The 18,336-nt window shown below is 35.1% G+C and overlaps 1 protein-coding gene across 1 annotated transcript in view; it reads left to right on the top strand.

The window, feature by feature from the left end:
* Nucleotides 1-12,089, top strand: part of VWDE (von Willebrand factor D and EGF domains) — a 55,470-nt gene extending 43,381 nt beyond the window's left edge. Inside the window, 4 exon segments of the mRNA XM_082400424.1 lie at nucleotides 1,590-1,685; nucleotides 1,790-1,885; nucleotides 2,550-2,645; nucleotides 11,420-12,089. Of these exon segments, the coding sequence (XP_082256550.1) occupies nucleotides 1,590-1,685; nucleotides 1,790-1,885; nucleotides 2,550-2,645; nucleotides 11,420-11,643 (512 nt within the window). The 3' untranslated portion in view covers nucleotides 11,644-12,089.
* Nucleotides 12,090-18,336: the final 6,247 nt, after the last annotated feature.

An 18,336-nucleotide genomic window follows, 5' to 3' on the forward strand; every position in this document is an offset into this window, starting at 1 on the left:
AAAAATAATAAGCAAGACTTAAAATGTGTGGCTGGAGAGATGATTAAATATATCTTCCAATTTCCTTCATCCCTTAAATGCCATGAGCCCATTCCATACAGAAAGTGAGGCCAGATTACTTGGCTCATTTTGGAGTTTGGTGGAAGATCCATCTGAGGCCTGGAGAATCTCATGAATACATACGTGAAAGTGGGTTTTCCCCTAAACCTCCTTTTCTTAAAATGTGATTGCGGTGGGCATGACCGAGCCCAAGTTTTATGTCATTTCTCTATATTACTTTAATTATATATACTTTTCTGTATACATGTAGTATTTATCTCTATACTCAAGTTTTGTAGAGTAGATGTGTATTGATTATAACAAGGCTACCCATTATAAAAGGTCCTTTATTCTTTTCATTTTTAAGTTTTAAATTTCTAACCACAGGTATTTCCCATGGTGCTTTTGCAATGGAAACAATACACCTTTCTTAATAGAAATAATCTTAAACTGTATAAAGATTATGAAGCAAAAAATGTAAGAGCATTTCTCCATAATAAAAAGTACCAATAAAAATGCCAGAGAAAGTAAACTCAATCATTAACCAGAAAAGGCTCAGTCTAAAATAGTGGAAATTATCCATTTGCTGAAACATTCAGTTAATATTGTTTTTATACATAAAGTGATTCATTATTTTCACTTATTAATCTATTTGAAATCAGTTGAAGTTTTCTTAGTGTTTGGAAATTTAAAAAGCACCTATTAAAGATGGATCTAATTCAACTTGGGAGTCTGTTTACCAAGGCCCTATTACCAAAACCAGTTAGTTTGACATTCACTTTTAAAACACAAACTAAAATCCACTTAATCATCATTTAAGGAAAATTAAATTTAAAAATTTATAGGCAGGTTTGCCTATGTATTATGGTTTTTTAAATAACTGCATTTAATTGTCATATCTGTAAGAAATATGAAGCAACAAAAATCCTCTCATAAAAGATTATAAACATTAACTTCTGAACTCCATGGAACAGAATCACATACATAGAAGATACTAGTACAGCGTATTCAGGATTATCCAATAAATATTCCTGACAAAGCCAAAGATTTATTGTTAAAAAGATTTTTCGCCAGGCATTCACAAGAACAAGTCACATATAAAGCTCTGCCTTCGTGACCTCAGTAGGTATCCAAAAGTTAACTTTAAAGTTTTTTCTAAACATCATGTGACCAATGTTGAGTTTTTCTAATTTCCACAGGAACAGATATTCTTATTTTGAGCTCAGTTTTGACTTATTTTCTTGGTTTTGCCCAGGTCATTTCACTCTATGTGCACTCTAATACTGAAGGCTCCACTGGTTATGAACAACACATTTCATAATTCACCAATACATTTCAAATTGTGCTAACCCACTAGCAACTTACAGCTATAAGCATTGTATTTTATGACTTAGAAAGGACGGTTTTAATGACTTGCAGTGGTGATCTTTTATTTTAATAACACATTTCTCTGCCTTATGTCCCCATAGATAATAAGCACATGATGCAATATGTAATATATAATAATTGAATATGTGATATTCACAGATTGCTGCCATGTGTTCCTTTAGCTATCTGTCACCCTCCCTGTAAGAATGGTGGTCACTGCATGAGAAATAATGTGTGTGCCTGTCCTCAAGGATACACTGGTAGGAAATGCCAAAAAAGTAAGACACTACTAAATGTGTTTGCCAACTACATGTAAAGCAAACATATTAAACAGCAAAACTACTGATATTTAAGAACTGATATTTCATCCCTTTACCTTAAGGTATCTGTGATCCCATATGCATTAATGGAGGAAAGTGCATGGGACCAAACCTTTGCTCTTGTCCTTCTGGCTGGACAGGGAAACAATGCAACACACGTAAGAGAAATACTCCTAAAGTGCTAAAGTCCACATGGGAACATAAAGCAGAATTTCAGACAAAGAGCATTTTCCTTGTTTTCTGTTTCCTTGTTTTTATTTTTTTTATTTGTTCCTACTTTAGAATATATCTTTTCGAAATAGAAAGAGTAAAATGCCAAGTCCTCTGAACTCATCCTTTCAGGTTAGTGGAGGTAGAGGATATCCTGTATTTTCCAGTCTGTTCACTACGATTGCCAGGATAAATGACAAGTCTTTAAGTCCTGGTCTCTCAGTATTAAGTAGGAGTCAGGGGAAGGTTTTTAAAAAATTACTGATTCCTTGGTCCCATCTCAGACCAATTCAGAACCTCCTGAGATGGGATACCACTGCTTTCAAGTCTTGCTAGTTTTTGAGATGATGGCAGTTCTCCTCATTCAAATGTTCCATTTTTTTTCCTTTTATAAATTATTATTTAAAATTAGCAGCTATTATAATGTATTGGCCGAAGTGTAAAATGAGAAGCAACATAAATGTTTAACAATTGGGGAAAAGTTTTAAGGGAAAAGATCCTTTAATCATTGATTTTTAACTGTTTCTCTTTTTTTAATGAAAATTCTTATGGTTTATGATAGGATTTGACTAGTAAATTAAATTATTAACTTGTTTATTTCTCTATTTGCAGCTATCTGCTTTCAGAAATGTAAAAATGGTGGTGAGTGTACTGCTCCTAGCATATGCCATTGTCCTACAACATGGGAAGGAGCACAGTGTCAAATACATAAGGCTACAGAATTTGCTTTCTAATCTATGTTCTGAATTTGAATCTATTATAATTATCAAACAAAGTATAGCTTTAGGAGAAATATATAGGGTAAAATAAATCCCAGCATGCTGATCCGTTAAAAAGAAAGTTTTAGAAATAAAAGGATATCACCCATTTCTATACCCATTTTAAAAAAGAAAGTATGGTATATTATATTAATATTTTGTGTGACATAGATAACTCCAAATTATGGTCTGTGGGTTGCCAGTGAAGTTCTCTTAGGTGGACTGAAGAAGGTTTTTTTTTTTTATTTTAAAAGATCTTTCTTTTTCCTCCAGTTTTATTGCAATATAATTGACATTCTGCACTGTGTAAGTTTAAGGTATACAGCATAACGATTTGACTTACATAAATCATGCAATAATTACCACAATAAATTTAGTGAATATCCATCACCTCATATAGCTACAACACTAAAGAAATAGAAAAAAATGTTTTTTCCTTGTGATGAGAACTTTTACTGTCTTAAAACTTTCATATATAATGTATAGCAGTGTTAATTATGTTTATTGTGTTGTATGTTACATCCCTAGTACTTATTTAACTTATAACTAGAAGTTTGTATCTTTTGACTATTTTCATCCAAGGGGGAATTGGATAAAGAAGGTTTTAATATAAGTTTAAATGTTTTTCCATATTATAAGGTAGGTATATATCTATCATGGAAATTATAGAAAATATGAAAAAGTTTTTAAAAATTAATCACTCCAAATTCCACCACCCAGAACTAGTTTCTGCCTTGATTTTAGCATTTTAGTTATTTCAGTTTTAGTCATAAATTTTTACATAGATGGGATCGCAGGGTATAAAGGAAAATCAAATTTAATGCAATTTTGAAATTTATGAAAACTTGAAATAACATGTTAAAATATTAACAAAGACACAGCCGGACGACTGGACACAGAGGCAGCCGGGCTCCCTCAGGCTCGGACTGTGCTCGCCGCCGCGCAGAGGCTCAAGATTGACACCTGGCTGGAGCATCAAGACCTGGTCAGCCACACGGCTCAGAAGAAAAGGGAGAAAAGAAAAAAGAAAGAAAGAAAGAAAAACCATGTGGATGAAAGGCTCCTGGTGCTCCAGCCAGGCATCAGGGCTGTGCCTCTGAGGTGGGAGAGCCAACTTCAGGACACTGGTCCACAAGAGACCTCCCAGCTCCACGTAATACCAAACGGCAAAAATCTCTCAGAGATCTCCATCTCAACATCAAGACCCAGCTTCACTCAACGACCAGCAAGCTACAGTGCTGGACACCCTATGCCAAACAACTAGCAAGACAGGAACACAGCCCCATCCATTAGTAGAGAGGCTGCCTAAAATCATAATAAGGCCACAGACACCCCAAAATACACCACTGGACGTGGACGTGCCCACCAGAAAGACAAGATCCAGCCTCATCCACCAGAACACAGGCACTAGTTCCCTCCACCAGGAAGCCTACACAACCCACTGAACCAACCTTAGCCACTGGGGACAGATACCAAAAACAACGGGAACTACGAACCTGCAGCCTGTGAAAAGGAGACCCCAAACACAGTAAGATAAGCAAAATGAGATGACAGAAAAACACACAGCAGATGAAGGAGCAGGGTCAAAACACACCACACCTAACAAATGAAGAGGAAATAGGTAGTCTACCTGAAAAAGAATTCAGAATAATGACAGTAAGGATGATCCAAAATCTTGGAAATAGAATAGACAAAATGCAAGAAACATTTAACAAGGACGTAGAAGAACTAAAGAGGAACCAAGCAACGATGAAAAACACAATAAATGAAATTAAAAATATTCTAGATGGGATCAATAGCAGAATAACTGAGGCAGAAGAACGGATAAGTGACCTGGAAGATAAAATGGTGGAAATAACTACTGCAGAGCAGGATAAAGAAAAAAGAATGAAAAGAACTGAGGACAGTCTCAGAGACCTCTGGGACAACATTAAATGCACCAACATTCGAATTATAGGGGTCCCAGAAGAAGAAGAGAAAAAGAAAGGGACTGAGAAAATATTTGAAAAGATTATAGTTGAAAACTTCCCTAATATGGGAAAGGAAATAGTTAATCAAGTCCTGGAAGCACAGAGAGTCCCATACAGGATAAATCCAAGGAGAAACACGCCAAGACACATATTAATCAAACTGTCAAAAATTAAATATAAAGAAAACATATTAAAAGCAGCAAGGGAAAAACAGCAAATAACACACAAGGGAATCCCCATAAGGTGAACAGCTGATCTTTCAGCAGAAACTCTGCAAGCCAGAAGGGAGTGGCAGAATATACTTAAAGTCATGAAGGAGAAAAACCTACAACCAAGATTACTCTACCCAGCAAGGATCTCATTCAGATTTGATGGAGAAATTAAAACCTTTACAGACAAGCAAAAGCTGAGAGAGTTCAGCACCACCAAACCAGCTTTACAACAAATGCTAAAGGAACTTCTCTAGGCAAGAAACACAAGAGAAGGAAAACACCTACAATAACAAACCCAAAACATTTAAGAAAATGGGAATAGGAACATACATATCGATAATTACCTTAAATGTAAATGGATTAAATGCTCCAACCAAAAGACACAGACTGGCTGAATGGATACAAAAACAAGACCCATATATATGCTGTCTACAAGAGACCCACTTCAGACCACTAGAGACACATACAGACTGAAAGTGAGGGGATGGAAAAAGATATTCCATGCAAATGGAAATCAAAAGAAAGCTGGAGTAGCAATTCTCATATCAGACAAAATAGACTTTAAAATAAAGACTATTACAAGAGACAAAGAAGGACACTATATAATGATCAAGAGATCGATCCAAGAGGAAGGTATAACAATTGTAAATATTTATGCACCCAACATAGGAGCACCTCAATACATAAGGCAAATGCTAACAGCCATAAAAGGGGAAATCGACAGTAACACAATCATAGTAGGGGACTTTAACACCCCACTTTCACCAATGGACAGATCATCCAAAATGAAAATAAATAAGGAAACACAAGCTTTAAATGATACATTAAACAAGATGGACTTAATTGATATTTATAGGACATTCCACCCAAAAACTACAAAATACACATTTTTCTCAAGTGCTCATGGAACATTGTCCAGGATAGATCATATCTTGCATCACAAATCAAGCCTTGGTAAATTTAAGAAAATTGAAATCGTATCAAGTATCTTTTCCGACCACAACGCTATGAGACTAGATATCAATTACAGGAAAAGATCTGTAAAAAATACAAACACATGGAGGCTACACAATACACTACTTAATAACGAAGTGATCACTGAAGAAATCAAAGGGGAAATCAAAAAATACCTAGAAACAAATGACAATGGAGACACGATGACCCAAAACCTATGGGACGCAGCAAAAGCAGTTCTAAGAGGGAAGTTTATAGCAATACAAGCCTATATCACGAAACAGGAAACATCTCGAATAAACAACCTAACCTTGCACCTGAAGCAATTAGAGAAAGAATAACAAAAAACCCCCAAAGCTAGCAGAAGGAAAGAAATCATAAAGATCAGATCAGAAATAAATGAAAAAGAAATGAAGGAGACAATAGCGAAGATCAATAAAACTAAAAGCTGGTTCTTTGAGAAGATAAACAAAATTGATAAACCATTAGCCAGACTCATCAAGAGAAAAAGGGAGAAGACTCAAATCAATAGAATTAGAAATGAAAAAGGAGAAGTAACCACTGACACTGCAGAAATACAAACGATCATGAGAGATTACTACAAGCAACTCTATGCCAATAAAATGGACAACCTGGAAGAAATGGACAGATTCTTAGAAATGCACAACCTTCCGAGACTGAACCAGGAAGAAATAGAAAATATGAACAGACCAATCACAAGCACTGAAATTGAAACTGTGATTAAAAATCTTCCAACAAACAAAAGCCCAGGACCAGATGGCTTCACAGGTAAATTCTATCAAACATTTAGAGAAGAGCTAACACCTATCCTTCTCAAACTCTTCCAAAATATTGCAGAGGGAGGAACACTCCCAAACTCATTCTACGAGGCCACCATCACCCTGATACCAAAACCAGACAAAGATGTCACAAAGAAAGAAAACTACAGGCCAATATCACTGATGAACATAGATGCAAAAATCCTCAACAAAATACTAGCAAACAGAATCCAACAGCACATTAAAAGGATCATACACCATGATCAAGTGGGGTTTTCCCAGGAATGCAAGGATTCTTTAATATACGCAAATCAATCAACGTGATACACCATATTAACAAATTGAAGGAGAAAAACCATATGATCATCTCAAGAGATGCAGAGAAAGCTTTTGACAAAATTCAACACCCATTTATGATAAAAGCCCTGCAGAAAGTAGGCATAGAGGGAAATTTCCTCAACATAATAAAGGCCATAGATGACAAACCCACAGCCAACATTGTCCTCAATGGTGAAAAACTGAAACCATTTCCACCAAGATCAGGAACAAGACAAGGTTGCCCACTCTCACCACTATTATTCAACATAGTTTTGGAAGTGTTAGCCACAGCAATCAGAGAAGACAAAGAAATAAAAGGAATCCAAATTGGAAAAGAAGTAAAGCTGTCACTGTTTGCAGATGACATGATATTATACATAGAGAATCCTAAAGATGCTACCAGAAAACTACTAGAGCTAATCAATGAATTTGGTAAAGTAGCAGGATACAAAATTAATGCACAGAAATCTCTTGCATTTCTATACACTAATGATGAAAAATCTGAAAGTGAAATTAAGAAAACACTCCCGTTTACCATCGCAACAAAAAGAATAAAATATCTAGGAATAAACCTACCTAAGGAGACAAAAGACCTGTATGCAGAAAATTATAAGACACTGATGAAAGAAATTAAAGATGATACAAATAGATGGAGAGATACACCATGTTCTTGGATTGGAAGAATCAACATTGTGAAAATGACTCTACTACCCAAAGCAATCTACAGATTCAATGCAATCCCTATCAAACTACCACTGGCATTTTTCACAGAACTAGAACAAAAAATTTCACAATTTGTATGGAAACACAAAAGACCCCGAATAGCCAAAGCAATCTTGAGAACGAAAAATGGAGCTGGAGGAATCAGGCTCCCTGACTTCAGACTATATTACAAAGCTACAGTAATCAAGACAGTTTGGTACTGGCACAAAAACAGAAATATAGATCAATGGAACAGGATAGAAAGCCCAGAGATAAACCCACGCACAAATGGTCACCTTATCTTTGATAAAGGAGGCAAGCATATACAGTGGAGAAAAGACAGCCTCTTCAATAAGTGGTGCTGGGAAAATTGGACAGATACATGTAAAAGTATGAAATTAGAACACCCCCTGACACCATGCACAAAAATAACCTCAAAATGTATTAAAGACCTAAGTGTAAGGCCAGACACTATCAAACTCTTAGAGGAAAACATAGGCAGAACACTCTATGACATAAATCACAGCCAGATCCTTTCTGACCCAGCTCCTAGAGAAATGGAAATAAAAACAAAAATAAACAAATGGGACCTAATGAAACTTAACAGCTTTTGCACAGCAGAGGAAACCATAAACATGACCAAAAGACAACCCTCAGAATGGGAGAAAATATTTGCAAATGAAGCAACTGACAAAGGATTAATCTCCAAGATTTACAAGCAGCTCATGCAGCTCAATAACAAAAAAACAAACAACCCAATCCAAAAATGGGCAGAAGACCTAAACAGACATTTCTCCAAAGAAGATATACGGATTACCAACAGACACATGAAAGAATGCTCAACATCATTAATCATTAGAGAAATGCAAATCAAAACTACAATGAGATATCATCTCACACCGGTCAGAATGGCCATCATCAAAAAATCTAGAAACAATAAATGCTGAAGAGGGTGTGGAGAAAAGGGAACACTCTTGCAATGTTGGTGGGAATGTAAATTGATACAGCCACTATGGAGAACAGTATGGAGGTTCCTTACAAAACTACAAATAGAACTACCATACGACCCAGCAATCCCACTACTGGGCATATACCCTGAGAAAACCATAGGTCAAAAAGAGTCATGTACCAAAATGTTCATTGCAGCTCTGTTTACAATAGCCAGGACATGGAAGCAACCTAAGTGTCCATCATCAGATGAATGGATAAAGAAGATGTGGCACATATATACAATGGAATATTACTCAGCCATAAAAAGAAATGAAATGGAGGTATTTGTAATGAGGTGGATGGAGTTAGAGTCTGTCATACAGAGTGAAGTAAGTCAGAAAGAGAAAAACAAATACAGTATGCTAACACACATATATGGAATCTAAGGAAAAAAAAAAAAAAAAGGCCATGAAGAACCTAGTGGCAAGACGGGAATAAAGACACAGACCTACTAGAGAATGGACTTGAGGATATGGGGAGGGGGAGGGGTGAGATGTGACAGGGTGAGAGAGTGTCATGGACATATATACACTACCAAATGTAAAATAGATAGCTAGTGGGAAGCAGCCACATAGCACAGGGAGATCAGCTCGGTGCTTTGTGACCACCTAGAGGGGTGGGATGGGGAGGGTGGGAGGGAGGGAGATGCAAGAGGGAAGAGATATGGGAACATATGTATATGTGTAACTGATTCACTTTGTTATAAAGCAGAAACTGACACACCATTGTAAAGCAAGTATACTTCAATAAAGATGTTTAAAAAAAAAACAATAAAAAAAATATTAACAAAGATTAATAACTCAATGGAAAAAACAGAAAATCTCCTCAAAATATTTTCAAATGCTCAGTAATTACATAATATCAAAACTGGTGATCCAAGTGTATTGTAAACTGAAATAGCACAATTGTAAAATGACTATGCCTTTTTACTAGAAATACCTGCTCTGCTTTTCATGTATCAGAGATTCTGCATATAATTTTTATGACTCTTAGACTTTATTAGTAATTGCTATTATAATTTACACATTTCTCATCCTAGGAAAATATTTTCGAAGAATTCATTAAGTACTAGTACTTATATAAGAATTATGTGCTCAAAAATAAATAATTCTCATTGAAAGTCAGATGTGATAAAATGCTAGAAAAAAGAACTAGCAACCTCAGTTTGGGCTACTCATTCTGGAGAGAGTTTGTATGGAACATGAGAGAGAATGATAAGATGCTAAAAGCACATTAATGCGGAAATATGCTCCAGTAATTGTGGATTAAGGTACTCTGAGCACAGCCTGAAGATGTGCACCCTGTTTTTGCACCTTGTGTTTGCACCTTGCACCTTTATGTGAATTTTTTAAAGTCCCCTTCCTAAAAATGCTTTACTTCCATCTGTCTGGAAACAGTCTAAATATTGATGATGTTATTTATACAAGATGTCTTACTGCCATCTTCTGGAAAATTGTTGTAATAAATATTTGAATCTATGATGTCTGTGATATGAACAGTGCTTCCTTAGCTGTGGAACCTTCTGCATTACATAACCTGCTCAGCCATACACAATATCTCTGATGAAAACACACCTTTCAATGTTGCATTTATATTAAAGGGAATATTATTCTTGAATTATGCAAGCTTCCAATATGAGCTCTTGAAAGAGATACCTCTCCCATGAAAAATAACTGTATTGTATATAATTTTATATTCCTATTTTTTTAGTCAATATTACTTAAAAGCATTTCCATGTCCTTAAAGATGTAATTTTAAATGATATATTAAATTCCATAATATAAATACTATAATTCACTTGACATTTCCTCTCATATTGAACATTTCTGTTATTTACAAATTGTTACTATTATAAGCATTTTTCTCTGTAGGTGGGTAGGTAGATAGAAAGAAAGAAAGAAAGAAAGAGAAAAAAAGAAAAGAAAGAAGACAAAAGATAAATAGATATAGGTATTCAAAAATTGCATAGAGAGAGATTTTAAAGAAGAAATTTCTAGTACAGACAGTGTGAAGATCTTTAGGAAGCTTCCAATAGAGTTGTTTCACATTAAACTTCCATTGATAGTACATAAAACTGTCTGTTTTTCCATACATTGGTCAGTACTGAATTGTCCCTTTTAAATTTTTGCTAAAAAAATTTTTATTAAAAAGCAAATTATGAATGCTATCTTATATTACTGATTCGAATCTTCTCTCTATAGAAAACAAAAAGATGTATTTTAAATACTTTAAAATGTAGTCAATGAAAATTTGTTTGCTTTAATAATATCTTTATAAAATATTGAAACTGTTGTGTTGAGTTTGGGGGTGTTTTGTCTTTTGATATGTGTATGTATGTGTGTGTTTGCACGCTGGTTGCAGAAATATAGGAGTGCAATTGGTCATTCATAGATTCTTATGACTTTTTTTTTTTTAATTTATTTTTCGCTGTGTGGGTCTTCGTTTCTGTGCGAGGGCTCTCTCCAGCTGCGGCGAGCGGGGGCCACCCTTCATCGCGGCGCACGAGCCTCTGACTGCCGTAGCCTCTCCCGCCGCGGAGCACAGGCTCCAGACGTGCAGGCTCAGTAGTTGTGGCTCATGGGCTTAGTTGCTCTGCGGCATGTGGGATCTTCCCAGACCAGGGCCCGAACCCGTGTCCCCTGCATTGGCAGGCAGATTCTCAACCACTGCGCCACCAGGGAAGCCCTCTTATGACTATTTTTATAGTCAAGTTGCTGAATGGCTTCAGACCACTGGAATAGAATATGTCACAAGCATTTGTGTCAAAAGGTGGTAACTGTAAAAACTTGTGTATTGCAGCAATTTGCCATCAAAAGTGTCTTTATGGAGGCAGATGCGTACTCCCCAACATATGTTTTTGCCGCACTGGATATACTGGAGTCAAATGTGAAAAGAAAATACAGGTATTTTACATTTTAAACAAAGTATATATTAGATATCGACATATGCCATCTACTCAGATATTCTACTTAGTGATTTTTACCTATCTGTTAATGTTTTATTTTCTTTTACTTCCAAAATAGGAAACATACAAGATTTTACTATTTGCCTCCAAAACTAAAAGTAATATCATTCTTGTGTCATTATAGAGTTATCTTATGATTCAAAATTTTGATGTGCACTTAAGGAATTTCAGTGTGTAGATAACAACCATCAAACATAATGTAATATATCATGGCACCAGAGCTGAAAGCAAATATCTCACAATATGGATTTAAGACACCAATAATTAATATTTGGTCAAATACGAGGTAAAAAGGCCACCTTCACCCTTTTAAAAAAATTCCCCACTTTTATATCAATGAATCACGACTTCATTGATTTTGGTGGGGATGTGTTTCTAAACATTTTCAGTGGATCATATGCCACTAAAGCCTTGAATGAATAGCCTCATCCTTTTCCCTGATAGTAGTTCTCTCTCTTCATTTACTCCCTATTAAAATCCATTTCAGGGAAAGCAATAAAAAACTCTTCAGGGCTTCCCTGGTGGCGCAGTGGTTGAGAATCCGCCTGCCAATGCAGGGGACACGGGTTCGAGCCCTGGTCTGGGAAGATCCCACATGCCGCAGAGCAACTAAGCCCATGAGCCACAACTACTGAGCCTGCACGTCTGGAGACTGTGCTCCGAACAAGAGAGGCCGCGACAGTGAGAGGCCCGCGCACCGCGATGAAGAGTGGCCCCCGCTCGCCGCAACTAGAGAAAGCCCTCGCACAGAAACGAAGACCCAACACAGCCAAAAATAAATAAATACATTAAAAAAAAAAAAAACTCTTCATACCATTACAATTAGAATTTATTTGTATTTGGAAAATCAAGAAAGCAAAGGAAGAAGAAAGGCTTTCTTGCAGTTTCTGAAGTTGCCCCACACTTAACTTACAAGGCCAGTGCTATGTAAACATCTATTTTAAAAGTTTCTGTGATCATATCAGTACTTATAAAATGAAACTGAATTTTTTAGGTTTCCAATCTTAAATTTCTAAATATCAATAGCCAGGATACTTTTTCAGTCCTAATTCCTACATATACCAGCGTGACTCTAACGATCACAAAAAAAAAAAAAAAACAGTTGCAGCAGAACTCTCCAAAAATTTCTTAAAGTTAATCTGTATTAGATTTAATTTTAAAAAAAAAAAAGGTCATGAAGAACCTAGTGGTAAGACGGGAATAAAGACACAGACCTACTAGAGAATGGACTTGAGGATATGGGGAGGGGGAAGGGTAAGCGGTGACAAAGTGAGAGAGTGGCATGGACATATATACACTACCAAACGTAAAATAGCTAGCTAGTGGGAAGCAACCTCATAGCACAGGGAGATCAGCTCGGTGCTTTGTGACCACCTAGAGGGGTGGGATAGGGAGGGTGGGAGGGAGGGAGATGCAAGAGGGAAGAGATATGGGAACATATGTATATGTATAACTGATTATACTTTGTTATAAAGCAGAAACTAACACAACATTGTAAAGCAATTATACTCCAATAAAGATGTTTAAAAAAAAAAAAAAGCAATTACAGGGACTTCCCTGGTGGTCCAGTGGTTAAGACTTCGCCTTCCAGTGAAGGGGATGCAGGTTCCATCCGTGGTCAGGGAAATAAGATCCCACATGCCTTGTGGCCAAAAAACCAAAACAGAAAACAGAAACAATATTGTAACAAATTCAATAAAGACTTTAAAAATGGTCCACATCAAAAAAAAAAAATCTTTAAAAAAAACACAATTATATGCTATTTAGCACTTCAAAAAACCCAAGGGTCATGAATATCAAAGTATGCTGGAGTATTATATTTTGAAAAATGATAAGGAATTTTCTTCCTGAAGCAAGATACTGAATCAGTCTGGCTTAGAGGCAAAGTGGATGTATATATATGTTTTTCTTCTAGCACTCGTGTTCATCCTGGAAGGATATGTCCCCCATTTTGAAAAAAACAGGATTATAATAGTACTATGGTTTGAAAACTAGGAAACAAAAGTTATTGAGTAACTATTTGATCAGCTATTGTTGAGAAAAATAAATATAAAAGTTTGAGTTACCTGGGTTTGAAGGCAGCCTAAATATAACTTATTTTATTTTATTTGAGATTTTTATGGCACAGAAAACCCTATGACCTCAAAAGCTTTTAACTCCACTTTGACAGACTAAACTAGGTTACTTCTCTATATTCTATATTCTACTTTTTATGCATTTCTTTACTGCTTGAATCCTTCCTCATGTGATTAATAGCAGATCATCCTCATCCCCATTAATGTTGCTTCTGAGACTGCATCTGGAACCATATTAAGGAAAGAAAGAACAGAAGGTCATGGGGAAGGAGAAGGAAAACAAAACAGAAAGACTAGCCCAAGGACCACATGTCCTGCTTTACTATAACCTGCTCTCCCAAGTTCTTATGGATTGCTAGAATTTCAATAAAAGAGACCAAGAATTACTGACTAGAAACAAAAGACACAAAGAAAGAGGAAATGGGGAAGGATGGTGCTAAAGAGGGTGGGTTGATGAACAGCTTTGAGAGGTTTCATAACTTGCTGCCTAGCTGCTAAGTGTACTTACCATATCCCTGCCACTTGTTTGCTCTGTGACGTTGGGCAAGGTACGCCACCCTGAGCCTTAATTTTTTTCATCTGTAATATGGAGCTCATAGTAACACCTAATCATGGGGTTGTTGTAAGGATTAAATATGTTAATATATGTGAAGTACCTAGAACAGTGCCTGGTATGTAGAAAATACTATGTAAGTTTGTTGGTAGTTGCATTGAATAGAGGAATAGAGAGAGGTGGAGAAGGGCAAGGATGGGCAAAGAGACTTGAGAGAAATGTTGCAATGTGCTATGAATATCAAAAGTCGTTTCCTGAAGGATATAAAAATTTTTATTTGGTTTTATTGAGCATGGATGTTTCTTGAATGTAACTCTGCCAAGATGGAGTCATGTAGTACCCAAGCTCCATTCAGTCACAACTGTTTTGACATTTAAATATGATCTTGATTAGATCTCAGTTTTATGAAAGCAGTACTTAGTCTCTAGTGGCAAACATAGAACCTGAAAGAGCTTTATGTATCATGTCAGGGGGAAGGAGGTAGCAAATAATGAGTCAGAGTTAACTGGTTTTTTAATATTCTTTGAAAGTTGATTTCCCTCTTCCTACTACAGATAAAACACCATTGAGTAATATCAAGTACAAGAATGGAAATTTTTATTCAGAAAAAACTGAAGTTTACTTGAAGTTTATTTGAACATCATTTTTAAAGCTATTTTAAAGGCCGAAGAAACTAATAAATGCAGACTGGTCTTAGTTGTTAGAGAAAAGCAAAGAAGAAATCCAGATAATCAAAAATTTACTTTGAAATGTGATTTGATATTTACATATTGAAACGATGTTTCTGATATTCCTGACATTCACAATATTTAATAAACTGAATATTTTCCCAGTCCTTACTGTGATGGTGTCTTTATCATCAGGGATCAGTCAGCGTAACAGAAGCCATTTGATGTATCCAGATATAAAGTGTTAATGCAGAATTAGGGACTCTCAGGACTCTTGGAAGAGCTGGGGTAGAGAAGGGGGAGGATAGGGTAGAGGTCAGGAAAGCAGCTGCTGTAGGTCAGAGATTGAGAATGAAGATGTCAGCCTGTTTCCAAGCATCTAGCTGCAAACACCTCTGAAAAAATAATGGCTTCCTATTCATTTCCATCTTCTAACTCTCCAGAAAGTTTTTTTCATTGGTGAACTCTAACCCAGAACCACACAGAGAAGGGGATTCTGGAAAATGTAGACCCTAGCCTTAGAAGGAAGTGACAGTGGTGCCAAAGGGACGAAAGTGAGCTAACACAAGACATACTAAAAGTTCTGCATCTTATTGCCTTGGACTGTATTACAGAGATAAAGCTATTACTTTTCACTGATAAAAACACCATATTTAGTATCATCTGTTTATTTTTCACCTCTACTCTTTCTGCTGCTCTGACCTGTACCATTTCTAGACAGAGGGGAAGAAATAATGTAATTGGGTGTTTTAAAGGACTTGCTTAGTCATTGTGTTTACGTGAAAATGTCTTTTATTTATCCGTTCTTTCAGTACCATGATCTGTTTTGGTGCAGAAGCAAGAGCGAAACTATCACAAAATCAAATCCTTCTATAAATATCAAAAGAGAATTGGATGCTTAATAAAAGAAAATTTAAATGACATGATTGTTGAGGAAGTGGGAATGTCAACAGGGAATATACAAATAATTGAAAGATCTGTCTCAAAGATGAAAATAATTATACGTTAACTAGAGTTATAAAACTTCCTTTTCTCTACTATCTTATATTTGACCTCAAACTTTTCATTATCTTTTTTCAAAAAACATTTTAATTTGAACATGCCTATTTTAAATCATGTAAGTTTACAAAACTCATTTTGTTCTTTTAAGTATTTCTAAGCCATGTCTAAAATTATAAGATAAAGTAAGACATTATTAGAAATTATTGCTAACTTTGATAAGAATCTTTTTAAGCATTAAATGTCACTATTAAAGAGATTTTATCATTTCATATTTGCTGAAAGGTAGTTTTAAAGAATCATTTAAGAGGATATAACATGTTTTACTATGTTTTATTTTATTACCAAAAATACAGAAATATAAATGCAAAATAAACCTTTGACAATTAGTGTGTGCTTAAATTTTTAAGCTGCTGTGAAAATATGAATACTAGAAAGAAAAAAATACTCTAGATAAAAGTGAATACTTTTTTAAAGTTAATAATTAGGATTGAAATTCCTACAAAAATAGTTAAATGAAATAGCTATAATTTTTAAACTGTTTCTGCCTCCTTTGCTCAGTATACAACATTGCAATTTTATCAGTAGCTTTACTAAGTTGATCTTCAGTGCACACTTTTTATGGTTAAAAAGTTATAATAGCTCAAGGATTTATTCTGAAATGTCTAAACCAATACTTTAAAATCTTCATAAATATTTCCTAGATCCACACCAAGAATCCCAAGCTACAATTAAAATATTAATCAGTAGACTATGCATTTATAATAGATTTAATGGACCTGAATATGCTAATAATGAAGCAATGTTATAGTTTACAGTTTACAGATTTTATATAAAAGCACTCCTTATGAAAGATAATGACTCGTGCAAATGGAAGTAGTGTTTTAGAAATATAATGTGAGTTTTGAAAAGCAAGTAATTTGATAAATTTATGAAGAAATTTATTTTTTTCTTACTTCTTGGTTATATTTTCACATCTATTAACTTGAAAATTTTTTTAACCAAAATCTATTTGGAAAAGATTTTGAAGATAATGAGTGTTCAAGATTTCAAGCAAAAGTACTTTAAAATGTGTAACTTTCAATGTTTACCTTATAAGTCATTTTCCAAAAAAGAATTCAGGTCTTAAACCTTGTTTAATATGCTTGGCTATTTTGTGTTTATTCATGTTAACATTTAAATGAAATGTTTGAGTTATCAAATATTCTTATTCTTTCTTTGGCCCTCTAGTGTTGGGAAGACCTAGGTTTTAATTCAACCCCAAATCTTCATTCCACCTCTTCCCAGTTATAGGGACTTGCATAGAGAGATTTACCTCCCTCTGTATTTAATTCCTTCATTTGTAAGATAGGAATAAATAATACTTACTTCAGAGGATTACTAGGTAATTTTAAATTTAAAATGAGATAATTATAAATAATTTTTCACAATGACTGTCATCTAATAAATGCCCAGTACATGGGTTTTATTATATGTTTTTTGTTGCTAAAAATGAATTTGTGGAACCAGCTGAGGAAAAGATGACAGGTAGACTTCCCCTATTTTAGGTTTTCCAATGATTACTGTATATTGGTGTTTCTTGTTCCCTGATTAAAGAATTTACTTTTAAAAAGCATTGATTAAACAACATGTACGTTAAAAGCAAGATAAAATAAGTGAACGCAAATTTTAAATCAACTTTGGCAAACCGTTATTCAGAACCAGCCTAAAAAGGCTAAAAGTGGCAAACATATAATGACTAAAATTTGTGAGCTCCATGTGTGCCAAGCTGATTCTAAGCGGTTTGCCAGGGTTAAGCTGATAACACCTCCTATTTACTTCTTAAATAGCAACTATGGATGCTCCATGAGAATAAAAGAAAGGGGAGACAAACTAGATGACATTTCAGTTTATATTTTTTTTGTAAGGACAGTCTTGTCCATCACTGTGAAAACAATTTCAAACTCAGCTGTAAAGTTTTTAAAAATTGTTTCTACCGCCAGATGAAATTAGCAGAGTTTTGCCTGCAGATGGTGCTAGATCCTCAGTTCCCAGGTAACACACAAGAAGTGCAAAACGACCATTTAGTAAGAGAGCACATTAAATATTTAATGCAAACGACATTTTTCAAAAACAAACTTCTTCACTAACACAACAGTCTTTCTTGTGAGCCTAGAAGTCTTCGTTACACCTGGTGATTAATCAATAATTACAGCCACTTGGCTGACTGCAGTTAACAATTCCCATTGTGCTAGTAAGGGATGAGTTACATTTGAAGATTTGGTGACAATCTGTATGAGATTTAAATTGCTGTGAGAAGTATTAAGGTAAGCAGAAAACCTTGTTTTTCATACAAACATTAAACTTGGAAAATTCTAGCAATTAAAATAGCCAGTACTTTCAGATATTTCAAAATTATACCTCTTTTTTTTTCCTGTTACTGACAAATAATCATAAGTGTATATGTAGCACACCCT

This window comes from Balaenoptera borealis (assembly GCF_965194805.1).
Source record: "Balaenoptera borealis genome assembly, chromosome: 7".
Taxonomy (NCBI): domain Eukaryota; kingdom Metazoa; phylum Chordata; class Mammalia; order Artiodactyla; family Balaenopteridae; genus Balaenoptera; species Balaenoptera borealis.